Here is an 18,520-nt window from a genome sequence, read left to right on the forward strand (position 1 = left end):
ATATATACAACTTTTTATAAATTTAAATCCAATCGATGTGAAACACCAAACATACCCTATAACTTTCAGAAAAGAATAAATATAAATAAAATTTACAAGACATTAGCGGATGATGAGTTTGATCTCTAATGTCATGTCAAGATTAAAATTTAAGTCTAACTCAACCAAAAAACTAGCTCAAAGTGGTGGACTGCAAACTCTATTCTTCAACACAAATTCATGTGTGCAGTATTCTCTTGTGGGCCCCAAGTATCATTATTCACATTTTTTTTAGAAGAACAATGTCTAGGATTGAGCTCTTGTCGCTTTATTCAAAACTATTGTCGATGGTAGTATTGTAAATAAATATTTTAAATCACACAACAACTCAAGCACTACGTTTCAATTTTATACCAAACAGGGACAACTGTTACACTCAACTATCTTCATCTCGATAATTACACTCATTGCATAAATGAGAATCGAACTTGTGACTTTAACTCTGATATCAATTGCAAGACATATCGCTTGTTGTTATATCAAAAGACATAGCTGGTGGCAACGGTAAAAATCAAATATTTTAAATTGCATAACAGCTCAAATATCACGTTTTGATTATTTTATTTAACATAAACAATTATTACACTCAATAGTCATTCTATTTTAGGGCTTTTATAAGTCGAACTTAACCTTCGTTCGGATAAAATGGGCCCGGATAAGTATTCTTAGTACCCGTTACTAGGCATGCCGAACGATGCCTAATAGTAGGAATGAGACAAAAAGTTATTCGATATAATTAATTAGCAATGGAACATACATTATTCTATTGGGAAAATTCGACCCTACCCCTGCAGGCATTGCCTGCAGGGGTAGATCCAAGGGCCAGAAAAAATTCTGGCCCATTTTTTTTATTTTTTATTTTCCCCCCTCCCCATGAAGTGAATTTTGGGCCCTTGATATGGTGTGGGGGCAGTGCCCCCACACCCAGCATCGACTTTACCATTCTATTGCTACTTTTCACAAAATTTGACATTTTCATTTTCTCCCACAGTATATAGAAAAAACCACTATCCCGTTAGTTATGACATACATATATACATTATTTTATATCGAGTAATAATAATAATAATGAAAGTGATCCATGTATCAAGCAACCGACATATCATTATATTAAAATACAATTTATCCAATTTTACGCCAAACCCAATAAATCATACAAATCAGTGAACGTAAACATATCAACAAATTTCAATGGTATCACCGAAAAAATTAATGCTAAAATATAACCAGATATTTACAACGATTATATTATGAGATTTTAATATTATATCGTGAATTCTCGTCACCGAAATTGTTTGATCTAGTATACACTACCTTGGGCTCACTGTCAAAAAATAAACCAAAAGGCCCAGTTATTTGAGCCCACAAAATTAGAAACCCGATCGATTCTGATTAGGCGTTTCCCGAAATGGAGGAGTGTCGGATTCGAGTGTTTAAAAAGCAATTGCAGCACCGAATCATCGGATCCCGCAAATCCAACTGTAATAACTGACGGATTCGAATCGCAATTAGGACAGGAGTCAGGTGGAAGAGCTGTTGGGAAACGAGGCGGATCCGTGTAGATCTGGATTGCTGCGGATCCAATTATGGACGTGTTGCAGGAGTCGGGATGGGAAGAGCTCCGGAAAGAGGCGCGAAAACTTGAAGGCGATCTCGATGTGAAGCTCTCTTCCTATGCGAAGCTCGGCTCTCGGTTGACCCAAGGAGGTACTGATTTTGTCTGCACCAGCAATTGTTTTGGTGTGATGCTCATTTTATTTATCCATCGTTCTTGCAATTTTACTCTGCACCGATATTTGCCAATTATGACGGGAATTTTATTGTTGTAAAACCTGTATTTTCATTTTAATTTTGGGACAATGTTTTATATTTAGGTGTAGAAGCTTCGGTTGCTGTTTTAGGATGGCTTTTCGTGTAAATTTTGGATGTAATTGGGAGTGATTAGTGCTTTAAACAATTTTTCAGGGATAATTTGGAAGTTAATTGTGAAACTTATCATATACTTTTTGATTAGTTTGTGAATAGGAGTCTTGTCACTTGAGTGATGTGTATTGATAATGCTATGAAACGTGATGATCTCACAATTTGGCTTATTAATCGACTCAGAAGCATGCAGAACATGGATCAATATCTGAATAACTCCGTGTTGATGCTCTAACTCGCTTTTGTTTTATATATGTGCTGTAACTAGTTGGATGGAAGAGATTTATATGAAGAGGAATGTTGTGCTGAAGGCTTCGTGTTTAGTTGTTGGGTTTTGTTGTTTTCCTCTTTAATCTCGTATTTACAAAAAATAGAGAAAATACTTACAAAAATTAGAGAATATACTTCTGAGAAAAGGCACATGCATATGGATCTTTGCCGTTTATTCATATGACATATCATCAGTTAGGTTGCGCATGGATTAGAGGTTTTGAGTTGGAAGGAGAAATTTGTTTGGGGAGGGATTTGAAATTACACTCATCTTGAACGACTTTTAAATCCATCACAATCACCATTGCATTTGCATAAATTAAGGAAGTGGTAGATTTGAAATATATTTAACATAAACTCATCCAAGCAATCAAATGGATTTTAAATCCATATTTTCAATTTCCTCCATCCAAGTGCAACCTCAGTCTTTGGTTCTTTTGGCATGTGCCTGATTGAAGATGAAAACCAACAATCTACTCTGTCTCTGTATTTCTAACGAGTTTCCATTTTTGAACCAGATCATTCATCATTGTATGCTTTTATCTCCATATTATGGAGACATCCGAGAAAGCAAGTGACATGGCATTCAGTATACTTTAGCCTGCTTGAGGTGAATTGGATTAAAAAGTCAAGTCTTGTAAGGAACATCGTGATATTAATAATTAATATCTCTGAACAGGTCTTATAGCAGTTGTTCCTTGGCATCCACCACATTTTATTTTATAGTATTTGTTGAAATCATATTGTGTTAGTTTGTAATCTATACAGTGCTTCAGGTCATGCAGTATAATTCAAGTAAACATTCCAACATTCTTCCTTCATTATAAATAAAATTATTGTTATGAGTGCAAGGTCTCTCTCCTGGGATAGTCTGGAAATATCGATAACTTGATAAATCCTTTGGTTTTATTTTATGACTTTCACTTGGGTGCTCATGTATTTGAGCTGTACTGTTTTCCAGGCTATGTCGACCCCAGTTCACCAACTCTTGGTTCTAGCAGGTCTTTGAAGTCTGTGGAAATTGAGATTCAGTCATCACTTGAGAAGCTACAGGATATATATGATTCCATGAGTCGATGCGCTGCATCTGCTGTGCCTACTGCTTCAGTTACTCAAAAGCTAGCAAGACACAGAGACATACTACAAGATTTTACCCAGGTTATTTACTTGATTCATGATCTTTTTTCTAATATGTTATTACTTGCACAGATGAAGAAGCCAGAAAATTTTGTTTCTTAGTTCAATTATATTTCCTTATCCACAAAAACAATGAAAAACATTAGAACAGCTCAAGCAAAAATTTTGTCCATTTTATTCATTATATCATCTATGAAGGTAAAAACGGAACTAGGTTTTGATGTTAATGCTGACTCTCAAATTTTGATCACGTTAACTTGCAAGTTGCGACATTTCTTTAAAATATAAATTTGCTTGCATGAGCGATAAGTATAAACCTTTTGTTCTTCTCGTCTTTGATTCACACTTTTTGATGATCTGTGTATTAGAAACAATCTAATGATTGAAAAAATTGGTGTAGGTGTTTCAGACCTTTTGGCTTTTGTTTTTGCATCGTGTCTTGGGTTTTTCAAAATGCTTCCTTGTGTGCTTTTCTTGTGTTAGTTTTTGTATTGTTTGCGGTCTATCTTTTTTTATCTGTTATCGTGGTTGAGTTGACTTCTAATACTAATATAGGAATTTAGGCGCATCAAGGGAAATATTAACTCGACGAGGGAACATGTGGAGCTTCTTAGTTTTGCCCACGATGATATCAGTGACTACAAGGTGAGAGCATTAAATTTCTAATTATGAGTAAAAAAAACAAAAATTTCTTGGTGCTCTTCTTGCTAAATGCTAACTATGTGCAGGCATATGACACCGATTCTCCACGAATGCAGTTACTGCGGGAGAGAGCTGCCATAGATGGAAGCATATCTCATGTAAGACTTATAGGCTGATTGACTAGAGTGTCTTGATAAATATCACAGAAGAATGTGTGAATTGGCAAGCGAACAAGGTTGATGATGTAATCATTCAAATTATACCATTGATATAAGGCTAATATACCAAGTGCCAGCCTGGGAGTTACTTCTTATGCTTTTCTTCATTTGAAAGCCCAACTCTTTTGTTCTGATTTGGGATGGAAATAGTGCCAACCAGCATTATAACTTCATGAGCTGGCAGCTCATGAAGTTATAATGCTGGCTCACCATATATTGATATGTATTCTTGTGGTTTTGTCCAACTTGTTGTCAATAGAACTGTTTTTAATCAAATGCACTGTTACATGACGGAATCAGGCATAATAGGATTAAACATTATTTACACTTTTTTATGCAGTTCAAAATTCTTGTGTAAGTAATCGCGATGCTCCACTCTTTATTTTCTTTATTAGCAAGACTGATTTTGTAAGATTGAAATCACAATCCTTGTTGACCTTTTTTTTTTGTAATCGCATGGTTTTATGTAAGTTTTGCAGCTTCTCGTGGCTATGCATCTTTTATCCCGTAAACACTCTTCATTACCCCCTTGCAGATAGATGATGTAATTAACCAAGCTCAAGCAACGAGAGCTTCCTTGGCCTCTCAAAGGTCCTTGTTTGGAGACGTTCAAGGAAAACTTAAGACACTAAGTGATAAGTTTCCGGTCATTCGTGGGGTACTTGGTAACTATCTGCTGAGGACAATTTTTTTAGTTTTTTTTTATTATTTGAAAATACATTTATGAATATGTTATTGACAGGTTCGATCAGAAGGAAGCGATCAAAAGACAATCTCATCCTATCTGCAGTCATTGCTTCCTGTACACTTTTTCTTATCGTCTATTGGCTTTCTAAGTGAACACACTCTCTGTTGTCAAAAGTAAGAGGCTTTTCCCAGAAATTTTGCTGAGTTTTTCGATTCCAGTCATACCTTATTTCACGATATATTGTCCGAGACTCGTATACACACCTATAATCATTTATTCAATATATCTTGTTTGCTCGTTACAGAAGTACGTAATTGAATCATGGATTCTCTATTTCATTTGAATTAATTGTCAAACGATTACTAATTGTTGCTACGTGCTCGTGACACTTAAATTTGGTCTCAGGTCCAACATTTAGTTTAGAAGAATAGTGGTTTGTAGGAGTGCATGTAAATTGAGTTGCTAGCGAACAGTTCAGTTGTTCAAAATAGGCTTTGTCCGAACTCGGAATCTAGGTCTTGCTCGAACTACTGATATAAATTGCACTCACTGAGATTCTCGGACTCCAATCATATTTATGTTTGAATTTTTACGATTTGAATCTTTATATATCTATACGTTTGTGGGATATTTAGTCGTTTCTAAATTTTTATGTTTTCAAGGTCGAAGTATTTAATATATACGTGAATCACATGTGATTTATATAAATGGACAACTCGATCACACTTGGCCAAGTTTGAATATTCAAATCATGTGTGGATTTAAATTATGATTTGTTTGATCGGCATGTAAATATCTAATATGTGACGCAAAAAGAGTAAAATCTTTGGTATGTTTTCAGTATTGGTAGGGATAGGTTGTCCTGGACAAACAGCCATTGGGATGACTTGATTAATTGCTACGTACACACTGTAACAAATTACAAGGACAAACTCCTGCTACCATTTTTAAATGCTTGTTCAGTTTGACATTGTGCTAAGTCATTTTAATTTATAGGTCCATATATCTTTTGCAAAATTTTAATTTCATGGGTTAAAAATTTTAGCATTAAAAATAAGATAATTATCTTTTATTAGTCTTGATGAAATTTAAAAAAAAAACATTTTTTGAGAAATATATATATATTTCTCTAAAAATGAAGCAGAGGAGAAACCATGTGAGTTCCACCTCTATGACATGTCAATGCGATGATCGTGAAAATGGCAGATTGCCTCGTTATTTTTTTGCAAATAGAATATGAGAATTTTGATAAAATCACAACGTATGACAATAATTGACCGAGACATCACCTGAGAACAAATAGTGTTTTCATTTTTTTTGTCCGACGCATGTAGTAAGGTTGAATCATATATTATTTTAGTTAATAACTTTCATATCTAATTTCAATGAAAATACAAAATAAATAGATAAAAATATAATAGGTTTTTTTTTTAGTCCTGGGGACAGCCATATATAATCAGTACTTAAGGCGAAAGACAAATAAATAAGCTAGCTAGCTAGGTTAGGTCGTCTTTTGTCAAAACTTTTTGCCACCTCTATGGAAAATTAGATACCTTTTTCATTCTTACAAACATCAAAGCATGGAGATTCATAAATCACATATAGTGCCTAGATTTCTTGTAATATTTTAGAGGGAATCTGCAGTAAACTCTTCGCCGCTATAGGTGAATGGGAAATAAACCTAACACGCATTTATATTTCGAGTACGTACTCCATACACCTATGCTTATATGTAGCAGACTCTATGCACAACCAAAAGCCTGCAGTTGCAATTCCAGCATGATCAAATATAATTAAATTTTTATTTTAAAAAAAAAATCATTTCAAAATGAGCTTGAAAGAAGGATATGATCCGAAGTTGAATTCAACAAAGAGAACTCGTGAACTCAATGCTTAAAGTCTAAAGAAAATTCGCATTTTAAACCAAGCTTTGATGTAGATTAATTAATACATAAAACTCGAGCTCAAGTTGGAATACTACGATTAGTGTATATCCGATCGAACCCGGTTCAATTTGTCTGCGGTTATAAGACTATATATCCCGACAAGAAAAACATCATTTTTCCAGCATCCAAATGAAGCTATTTTCAAATTTTATTCGCATGAATACATACACGTACATATGGAGAAAAGTCTAGTCTGTATAGTATAGACAGCCCTACTATTCAGCGTAAGAAGATGCCAAAAAACATGTTTCAGCGTTCACAGTTCTTTATCTGATAATAACTTTATTGATTTTCACACTCTCCGGTGTGTGTTTCTGTGAGGGATTTGGTGGTGTGGATATCTAAGAAAATATGATTTTCCCTTTACAATTAATATATATCACACACTAAGTCATAGTACCAGTGACAGGCCAAGTATTAAGCTCCAATTAATCTTGAATAAATACTCCATAGAATGAAATCAAAAAAAAAAAAAGTGGGTCAATCTTGATTAAGAGGGACATACAGAATGTGTTTTTTCGAAGTTCATTGTAAAAAATTAACATAATAATACCATCTCATTATTATAATTTTTGGACACAAAAACTCCTGTAAGACGATCTCACAACCGATGAAAAACATTATCATTCTGTTTTGAGAGCTTTTCAATTGTTGGTGGTACACACATATTCTAAGCCTCGTAATTCATTCATTGGGAGAGGAATGTACTGTTCTCAGGAAATAACAATCCACAAATTCGAAGGGGATTCGATGAAGGCGGAGTTGACGAAGAGTGATGATCGCCAAATGAAATTTACTGAATATGGTCAGAGACGTCATTAGAAAAAAAATAGTTTTTTATTTAAATAAGTCAATGTATGATTGTGACGGTTTATATTTAGCGTATTTGCTTGATAGCTGAGCGTCGTCCCATTGATGTAGGTCGGTTGGACCGAAGCACGTTAAAATTATCTGTGTTCTTATTTTTTCTTTCATTTTTATTATTTCTTTAATTGATATAATAATTAAAACTAAGCACAATAAGAGAAAACCAGATCCATATTGTCAAAAATTGGAAGATACATTATCAAGATCGAAATTTGATAAATAGAAGAAAAAAATCACAAATTAAAAAATATACAAGACCACAAATACATTTTAAAAAAAACAAAAACAATTATATACATGAATAAATTGTGTAAAATGTATTCTAAAACTATTGATCTTTTCGTCTTATTCCATGTAAAAAAGATTATTACGCATGAATAAATGTGTTTCTAAGACATCCATTTGTTATTTATCGGCGTGTAAAAAATAATATGTAGAACATAAATTAAATAGTACAGGGAAACTTATAAATTAGCAAGAAAAAATCAGAGAAACAGTTAACACTTACCAGTACGAAAAAGATAAGCTCTGTTCACTGACAAAACAACCTAATAATCTTGAAAATGATATAATTTTCATAATCAAATATAATAATACTGTATATAATTTCACACGCTATCAATGTTACACACACACATATATAAACATATATGTATATATATCCATGGTAAATTAACTTTATGGCTTTCATATTTTAACCAAGAAATTCAATGCATGATACATCCCCGAAATGCATGTCCCACATGCAGGAGCGGATCTAGAATTTCGACTCTATGGGGACCGCTTATAAAATACAGACAAAATGTTAAAAGAGGAAAGACAAAAATTACAACGGTTATATTCAATTAAACATAAACAATACGGTTTTTTTTAAAAAAATCTAAATAAAACGAATTCGACATTCCTTAAAATTTTCAAACTCTTCAATAATAACATCTATACCAATATTTTAAGCAGTTTCTCTTTAAATAAATAGCATCAATATATTCGAAAGAAAATCATCATTCATTTTGCTCTGAATCCTAGTTTTGATGATATTCATAGTTGAGAATGACCGTTCTGTAGTAACTATAAAAACTGAAAGAGTCAGCAGACTCATCACCTGATAGTAGAAAAGGTTTTTCATAAATGATAAATTTAAAATAATAAAGTATTAAAAATTAAAAGTAAATCAATTGTTAATTAAAAAATAAAAAATTCTAAGATTCGAACTTGAGTTTACACTTACAGAAACTCTTGTCTTGCCATGGAGAAACATGCTCTTTAATTTATTGTGGTGAGTCATTTATATATACTAGTTATTATGCACACGCGATGCGTGTGTGTACAAATTTTTTTTTATCATTATTGATGGAAAATGTTACTTGACAATATATGGAGTGACTGAATTGATATTTGAATTGTTGAAAAAAAAATTGTCTTGAAATTTAAAAAAAATAACAAAGAACAAAAATGTAATATTAGTATCATATAAGGGTAAAATTAGAAGAAAAATTTGGTGTCCTCTTAAGTAGTTACTATCATATGATCAACCTTAATAAAATAGAATATATATATATATATATATATATATATTACTAAAAAAATTTAAAAAATTTGGGGGGCCATGGCCCTCATGGGCCCTATGGTAGATCCGCCTCTGCCCACATGGCAAAAACATGTGTGAGACGGTCTCACGAGTCGTATTTTGTGATACGTATCTCTTATTTGGGTCATCAATGAAAAATATTACTTTTTATGCTAAGAGAATTATCTTTTATTGTGAATATCAGTAGGGCTGACCATCTCACATATAATTATTCGTGAGATCGTCTCACAAGAGACCACACATTCTACATAACACGATGAAGGCATGGTAAAATGATAGGACTAAAAGAATAGGCATATTATTTTAATAAAAAATTTACAATTGAAAACTATCTACTTTGATGCATGGATCGAGAGACAAAAAATTCTGTGTTCTTCCAAATGGCTATTATCGAAACTTAACGAACAACTAAATAATTATTCGGGAATTTTTTTGTTAACATAGATTACTCCTTTTATTCGTGAAAATATTGGATTTTAATCTATTAACAACTAAAAAAAATAGTCTAGCAAGATTTATGGTGTGAATAATATTCCTTGGACATATTTAGGCATAGTTTGGTGCACTTGATAACTAAGTGATTCATAATTTATCCCTCTTCAACCTATGTTTGGCTCATTTTTTAAAAGCCCACAAAAACTAGATGGGCCCGTGATGATGTTGGTCTAGCATGGAGAAGACATCCCACCAAAGGTTAGGGATATCTGCATGATAAAATAATAAATAATATGAAATGACGTTATTAACCCCCAAAGTTTTGAATCGACAGCAACCCTAAAATTTCATTTTACCTTCTTCAAAATTCATTTCTCTCTGAGGCGGCGAGAGATAGAGAATCGAGGCTTTTGAAGCCGCTTCTTGTGGAGGTTAAAGGATATTAACAGGTAAAACTTTGGTGTTCTTCAATATTTTAATTTAATTTCGTTTGGATTGAAGAATTTATTTGGAGTTTGTGGAAGTGTTGATGTTTTTTGAAGTGTAATGCTCTGGGTTGTAGTTGATTTTCTCATATGGGCTGTACTAGCATGCAACGGTTTTCAGAAACTGAATCCTCCCATTAACACGCTCGAGAATTTTATTTTGTTTTCTTCTTGGTTGTCTGTTTAAGTTTTCCAGTAGTGTCCTATCAACTGCAATAACGTTGGAGCAATTAGTATTTAAAATATCTTATAATGATTTTATTCAATTCATGGGAAGTATTCGAAAAAAACAGCTAACGATCGCCTCCAATATGATAATGAACTTAATAATATCGCTGGAAATAAATACCATTTCACTAATTATTCATGCTGTAATGGGTTTGAACAATTCCCCAGAACACGTAATTGGTGTTGTTGGCTGAAGTTCTTCTATTTCTTTAATAACTTGAGCTTTGTCTGATTCAAACATCTCATCCTCTGCATAACAAATTATGATTATGTATCCATATAAATATCATGTACTGGTAAAGAACGTTGATAATATCAGCGGGTTTGCACTGGTTAGCCACGAAAAGCTGCAAGATGGACTGATGAGTTAGAGCTATAAATGGATCAGAAATGGCAAGTTTTATATAATTTTGGCAAATGGTTTCATGTTTTTAAAGCGAATATACCTTGAAAACATGACAGGCTTTCATTGCCCTTTCGATAATTCCCACCTTTTCTCTCTTCTTACATTTTTGTGTTTGAGAAAAAGAATTTCCCCCTGCATAAAGATATAATCTTTTGTGGGTTGTACTGTATTATTCCATAGATATGTGATTATAATGAGTATTTCCCAATAATAAAGAAGTAAAAGGGTGTTAAAAAAAATATTTTCTTGCTGCCACTGGAGAGCTAGCAAATGGGAATCTGATCTGGGACATATATATATTTTTAGTGGGAATCTTTGGTGTTTTAAAGGTGACTTTTCCCAATATCTTGAAAGGTAAACGCTTCTTTACCACTCTAATTGGTTGCTGCATAGTTTTGCTTTTGTTTATTTTCAATTTTCTTTTAAGATTATTGCCACTTTCATGACCACTTGTAATAGTACTTCTTGCTTTTTTAATGCTTTCGCTAAGTTAATGTGATGATATATATACATTGCCATCAGCTACAATTGAATGTTGCCTAACTCAAGACTTGAAGAAGCTATCTAGCTAGCCGTGGTCCCCCACGCCACCCTAAATATCAACATCTAGCAAAATAGAAAATTTAAAGAAGTAAAATAGCTGTCAAATTATTTTGTATCTATTTCAAATATATCTTTTTTATTATTACATACATTACTGCATATACATAAGTTTATACAGTTTATTTATCTACATATGGTTTTAGATTTTATTCATTATGCTAATGTGGTGATTATTGTTGCATAATTAATCCAGTTAACATGATGTAAATTTTTGTTATAATGTGGCAGAAGTTATTATATCATGGACAATCAAGATCGGGACATCCAAGTGATGCTAGTGTTACACCAAATACTTATGCGTGCATTTGTGTTTTTTAATGTTTTAATACGAATATATACAAAGTACGTACTACGTCGGAAACCTATGCTTCATTCAGAAGACGTCTCATACAATATTAAAGGAAGAATTCATTCCCAAATATATCACTTGCATAGGATTACTGAATTAGGAGATACACAATGTATTGTCAACTTGAGGATGGATCGTAATGCATTTGCACGACTATGTTACTTGCTCACACAAGTTGGAGGGCTTTTAGAATCTAGGTATGTCAGGGTTGAGGAGAAGGTGGCTATGTTCTTGTCTATACTAGCCCATCATAAAAAAAATAGAATCATAAGTCATGACTATATACGTAGTGGCCACACTGTCAGCACTCATTTTCACGAAGTTCTGAAATCAGTCTTAAAGTTGTACCCAATACTTCTCGTGAAGCCTGTCCCTGTTGATGAAAATTGTACTAACGAAACGTGGAAATGGTTTAAGGTATGTTTATTCTGTTTTGAACATAATTGTGAATATATGATAGCAAACATACTTTTGAAAATAACCGATAATTACTGTATGTAGGGCTGTCTTGGAGCCTTGGATGGAACATACATAAGTGTGCATGTGTCTAATCAACAAAAGCCCAAATACAGAACAAGAAAAGGAACCACATCAGTAAATATCTTGGGAGTTTGTGATCAGGAGATGAGATTCATTTATGCATTAACTGGTTGGGAAGGATCGGCCGCAGATGCTAGGGTACTTCGAGATGCAATTCATCGACAAAATGGGTTTAAAGTACCAAGAGGTCAGATGTACATTTTTTACTCACTTGTTACAATTCAAATAGTACATTGAATACAAATCTTGTATTTTGCTTTACTTAACATAATTTTTTCATGTCATAACAAAAATGGCAGGTCAATACTACCTATGTGACAACGGATATGGCAATGTAGAAGGTTTTCTGACGCCATATAGAAAAGTGCGATACCACAGGGATGCATGGGGAAATGGTTCCATTGGTCCACAAAATTACAAAGAATTCTTCAATGCAAAGCACTGCTCTGCGCGGAATGTAATAGAAAGAGCATTTGGATTATTGAAAAGGAGATGGGCCATCTTGCGAAGTCCATCGTTTTACCCATTGAAAGTTCAAAACCGAATTATCATGGCATGCATTCTAATACATAATTTCATTCGATCAGAAATGCCAGATGATCCTCTCCTAGAAGCTGAGGATGCATGTGTTGGTACCACTAATGATACTGAAGATGCTTTCATTGACAATATTGAGTCCTCTCCAGCTTGGGATATGTGGCGAGAAAATTTAGCAATGTCGATGTATTCTCGTTCATGATACATGTTTCCGTATTGATATGTTATTAAGCCTACATTCTAGAACATGTAGATGTTTTGATTTAGCTACGTTGATGCCATAAATTGTATTCCTCGAACATGTGTTTTTTTTTTACTTTCAATATGGATCTTCGATTTTCTTGTTTTATTCCAGAATGTGTTGATTTTTCTATTATTTGTGATTTGTCATTTTCTTACTCGGTTTTATTATTTTTATGTTACAATTAAAACATTTTACTTAGATACTGACCATTTTTTTTGTTTTATGGTAGGGATGGAGTTTAGAACAAATAGCAGCAAAGGATATGACAAAGGGAAAAAAGTAGAGAAGACTAGACGGGTGTGGACAACAAGAGAGGAAGAAATTCTTCTTCAAGCATTGAAGGCAGCTATAGGTCACGGTTGGAAGAGCGAGAATGGATTTCGAATTGGTTATTTGAGTTTTTTAGAAGATGCCATGAAGAAAACCTTCCCGAATACAGATTTGCGGGCCAATCCCCATATCAATTCAAAAATTCATGTGTGGAAAAAGTCTCATGGTACATTGATGACATTGCTAAGCAAGAGCGGAATAGGTTGGAATGAAACTGAAAAAATGATTGACGCTACAAATGAAGCATGGGAACCCCTTGAGAAGGTAAATATGTAAAGACTTTTCTTTAAGCTTCAAAGTATACTTTTGTAATGTAAAGAATAGACATACTTGTGCTATGTGTATACGTCGTAGGCGAGCCCTCCGAGGTTGAGCTTTGACAGCACTGAGAGGCTTGTTTAAGCTTCAGAAGTGTAGATTCTGTATGCATCATTTGGAATTAAATGGATTATATCATACAACGTAGGAACCAAACTGAATTTATGATCTTGTAAATATTTGATAGAAAGTGTTGTATCATTGGTTCCATGGTACAAATTACTCAATGAATCACAGACAGGAACAGAAAATCCCAACCAAAACTAACCAAAAATAGGCAGAAAATCCCATTTAAGTTCCATTCTTAACATTTCGATGTCAATTGATTAATCTTAACAAAACATGACAGAAAATCCAATTACTTTTCTGCTTAAATCCAAACAAGACATCCACTTCTCTGCACAAAACAGTTGGGTTAGTTTATGTAATGAACATATATATCTATCATGCTACTATACTTGCATAAGTTTCTTTGTGCTATATTATGACTTAGTTTTCATTCATTTGTCCGCACAGATTGATAGTAGTGTCCATGGGATGCGGTACAGGTCTTGGCCATTTTATAATGATTGGTGTGAGATTTTTGGACGTGATCGTGCAACTGGAGAACAATCTGAGAGCTTTGTTGATGCCGTACAGGAAGATGCCTTGAACTTGGGGAACACTGATGGTGTTGGAGTGGATGTGGGGTTGGAAAAGTTGTTTGATGGGTTTGAGGATAATGCTGATTCGATTTCTGTCTCAGCCCCAACATTTTCTGTTGCAACAACAGGCAAGAAATCGATAAGCAAAAAACGCAAACGAAGTGCTGAAATAGAAGATCGTATTGTCGATGCCATGAACAATTTCAGTGACATGACAAAGATTATCATAGAAGACCTCTCAAAAAAAATTGGATATGACCCTGTTGCTACTAAAGATGTGTGGGGTGCTATGGGTACAATTCCAGGGTTGACAATAGATGAGAAGGTTTTTGCAGCTGACAAGTTAGTGGAGAATCCAAAGAAATTGGCTTTTTTTTTCAGTTTACCCGACGAGGCTCGACACTCCTTGGTCAAGCAACTCTTAAAAAAAGAGTGAGTATGATATCTACAACATGGTTGAAAACAATGATTTATTTTGTTGACTGTGAGCTTTTTCATGGATTTGTCATACTATATTCCGTACTTTGGTTTTATTTTTTTAATATGCGATGGTTTTAATTTGCCTTTGTTGTTTGGTATCTCTTTGTGTCAATATTTTAAATACATTTAAGTTAATGTTTATTATATATATATATATATATATATATATATATATATATATATATAAATATTATAGCATAATTTGGTGTGGACAATGAATTTTTTTATTGTTTTCTAAATTCTCTCATTTTTTTAAAGGAAATAAAGATGAATAATTATTTTTAAAATTGTTTAAAATTATTCATCATTTATGATTTTATTTTATTTATTTCTAATATATATTTTTAATAATTTTTTTAATATAATCAGGATTTTAAAAAAATAATAATAAGAATTGAGACATGCAATTACAAGATATTGATAACAAAATATAAGTTTTTAAAGTAGGGTTAATTTTGTCATTACAATTCATATATAAATTTAATCACTCATGTTAAAATCATACCAAACATTCAACATATTATCTTATCATTATATTTATCCTTGATTTATCCTTATACTATATATCCCTTACTTATCCTATCCAATGTACCAAACTGTACCTTAGAGTTGTATAAAACTTGACAAAACGGGACTAATTCCTTATTTACGTTGTAAAAAGAAATAGTTGTTTTGTAAGAGGTCTTGACCTAGCCTCTTTCTTCTGTTTGGTGTTATATGAACTGGTATAGATCGATCAAACCCTCCACTTTCACTGGTGTTTTCTTTGAAAAATAAAATTGAGACTACATACCATGTACACTTTTTATTTTATATACATGATTAATACAGAGTTTTTATTGTTTAATATTAAATTAAAAAATATAGGAATAGCATATTATTTGTTTGAAAAATGGTTTATGGTTCGGTAGCTTTATCACTTTAATTTACGTCCAGCCGGTATCTTTTCATTATTTAGATATTTAATTATTTTTTTACCCAATTTTCTCCACGGTTGCTGGATTGGCATTTTCCGTGACAACATGTAAACTTTGAATTATTGGTTTTGTCACATCACACATAATATGAAATTTAACATAAACATAACATCTTTCCTCTCATATCCATTGGAATGAGCTTTTTTTAGAGAAAGCAAATCCCTAATTTTCTTTCAACAAATCCCTTTTCAACAAAATATTTTACACAAGATCACGACATCATATGTTTCTAGGAATATTGTTTTGTAAATATGGAAAAAGAGGACAATTGACGGCTTCTTGGACAAATGATGATCCAGGTCAAAGATACCATGACCGTCGAAATTGGATGGTGATTGTCTTTGTGATATCCTTGTCCCACATCTGAAAAATTAAATATTTAAAATGAGTTTAATTATAATGGCTTACAATGGACTTCTATAGCAACTTGGGTTAATCATTTTCGTAAAGCGAGGACGAATACGAAGTAGTTGCTATAGGAGTTCATTGTGCACTCACGCAGATGCGGGCCCGGGCTCCGGGGCGTGACAGTCTTGTTTTCAATTCTTTGATTTTACAGCTTTCTTGTGATTTGATTTTTACAGTATTTACTAATTTGTTCGGTGAAACCTTTTATTTTCTATGAGAGAGTGGTATGATTGATTTATTTGCATGGGAAGATCCACCAGTATCATGTCGTAGGCTAACGATTATAATTCTTGACTTGAAATTAAATATAAATTGGTATGTTCAAATTTGCAAGAAAGAAACTGAAAAATAGAATAAAAAATTGAAGTTCTTACTTGTTGGATCATGACCGATTTTCATTTTTTATGTTTGAATAATTTCTTAGATGAAACCAGAAGTAGCTGGAATCTTCTTGCAAAATAACTTCTATGCCAGGAAATTGGAGATTTTTTTAGAGAAAAACAAAGATTTATTTCTCTATCCACATAGGTAGATGAGATCCTATATGTGTGGGCACTACCATAACTTCATTTCAACGAGTAAGATCTTGTCATACATACAATTTCAAAAAAAAAAATAGGTCCTATATACGCATGGATATTGGAGCGAGAGGCGCTCAATTTCCCTCCAAGAAAAGTTGATGCGTATTTTAAATTTATATTATGTGTGATGTGACAAAACTTACGATTCAAAGTTTACATGTCGTAAAGAAAAATGACACTTCATCAATTGTGGTGGAAATTGGATAAAAAAAAGACCAAATATCTAAATAATGGAAAGATATTGGACGTTCTAATTGTTTGAAATTTCATCGAATTTATTTTCAAAACATTGTCACGAATTAATTATTCCAAAAAGTTCTCAAAATAGGTAAAGTAGACCCTACCCCTGCGGGCACTGCCCGCAGGGTAGATCTAACGGCTCGGAAAAATCCGAGCCAATTTTTTTTTTTTTTTAATACATGGTGGTGGGCCCGGATCACTCATGTGGAGTGATCCGGGCCGTACTGCCTGCACGGGCATGGTGAAATAATCCCTCAAAATAAGTGTTCGATCGGAAAATTCAAAATGCGCATTTAACTTTTTAAATCAACTTTTTTGTCGCACACTTTTTTTTTTCTTTTTTTTTTTTAAAAAAAAAGGTTATTTTGATTTTAATGAAACCAAAATGACACCACTAACGTACTTGTCATGCCACCACAATGGATTTATAATGAATGAAATAGAATTGGACCACAAAACTATGTTTACTCGTATAAGGGTCTGTCTACACTCGTTTTTTTATTGGGAAGATTTGCAATCGAATTGTCTAGTTGACAGAGACTTACATAAAAAAAATTGATCCATGAGTTAATTAATTGGGATATTTTAGGATAGTTAAATTTATTGCTTAAAGAAATTACTAATTTTTTTAACACAAAACTCATGAGATTACTTTTTAATCCAATTGTCCAGTGGACTCGATCTGTCTCATTAAAATAGATACATGGTATCGTTGCACAAGAAACCTACTATTTATTTAAATATACATTCAAAATTTAAATTTTAAGGTTCTAGCCATGAGATGAAACCCCGGATCATTCATTGCATGTGATGCGAAATTTGGTTGGATTAAACTATATTTTAAATTTCATCCGGTTCAAAATTCGAATATGAAAGAATAATTGTTGCACCAATGAAAAGCGAGACGAGCGAGATACAAATTAAATGAACAAAGAGAGAATTTTATGAAGAATTCATAAAGACTAAGTATCATTATTTCATTGTGTTTTCGTAATATGTTACGGACATTTGAAGACAGCATTAATACAAAATATTGATTGAAGAATTTTTTTGTTGCTTCGGATTTTGGTCACACAGATATGCATTATTGTATTTTGGTTATTTTTGTTATTGATTATTTTAAGATGCAGTTTACATCCTTGAATTGCTAAGGAAAATTTCTTGACTAATATTTATTTTGTAAGCTCGATTTCTTTTCTAATGATTATTGTTCTCACACTTATTTATAATTATCGATCTCTATCTTACTTTTAATTAACCAATTTAACATAATGGTAGAGTCGATATGTATTAATCATTATTGTGTATAAATGTATTGTATATTGAAAAATCTAAATTGATATGACACATATTTTTAAAATAGTGAAAGGCTATTATTTAAATATATAAATATTATG

General features: G+C 32.7%; 1 protein-coding gene across 1 annotated transcript; it reads left to right on the plus strand.

The window, feature by feature from the left end:
• The first annotated feature begins 1,432 nt into the window (after positions 1–1,432).
• LOC140812867 (Golgi SNAP receptor complex member 1-2-like) lies at positions 1,433–5,223 on the plus strand. Its single transcript, XM_073171234.1, has 6 exons — positions 1,433–1,746; positions 3,194–3,390; positions 3,925–4,014; positions 4,098–4,169; positions 4,765–4,894; positions 4,972–5,223. The coding sequence occupies exons 1-6, from the start codon at positions 1,626–1,628 to the stop codon at positions 5,067–5,069; spliced, it is 708 nt and encodes a 235-aa protein (XP_073027335.1). The 5' UTR covers positions 1,433–1,625; the 3' UTR covers positions 5,070–5,223.
• The last annotated feature ends 13,297 nt before the right edge of the window (positions 5,224–18,520 follow it).

Source organism: Primulina eburnea, chromosome 14 (genome assembly GCF_022965805.1).
Source record: "Primulina eburnea isolate SZY01 chromosome 14, ASM2296580v1, whole genome shotgun sequence".
NCBI lineage: Eukaryota > Viridiplantae > Streptophyta > Magnoliopsida > Lamiales > Gesneriaceae > Primulina > Primulina eburnea.

Coding starts and splice junctions, on each gene's coding strand:
- LOC140812867 (XM_073171234.1), top strand. CDS start 1,626: ATGGACGTGTTGCAGGAGTCGGGATGGGAAGAGCTCCGGAAAGAGGCG. Junction 1,747..3,193: donor CTCTCGGTTGACCCAAGGAG/GTACTGATTTTG, acceptor ACTGTTTTCCAG/GCTATGTCGACCCCAGTTCA. Junction 4,170..4,764: donor TAGATGGAAGCATATCTCAT/GTAAGACTTATA, acceptor ACCCCCTTGCAG/ATAGATGATGTAATTAACCA.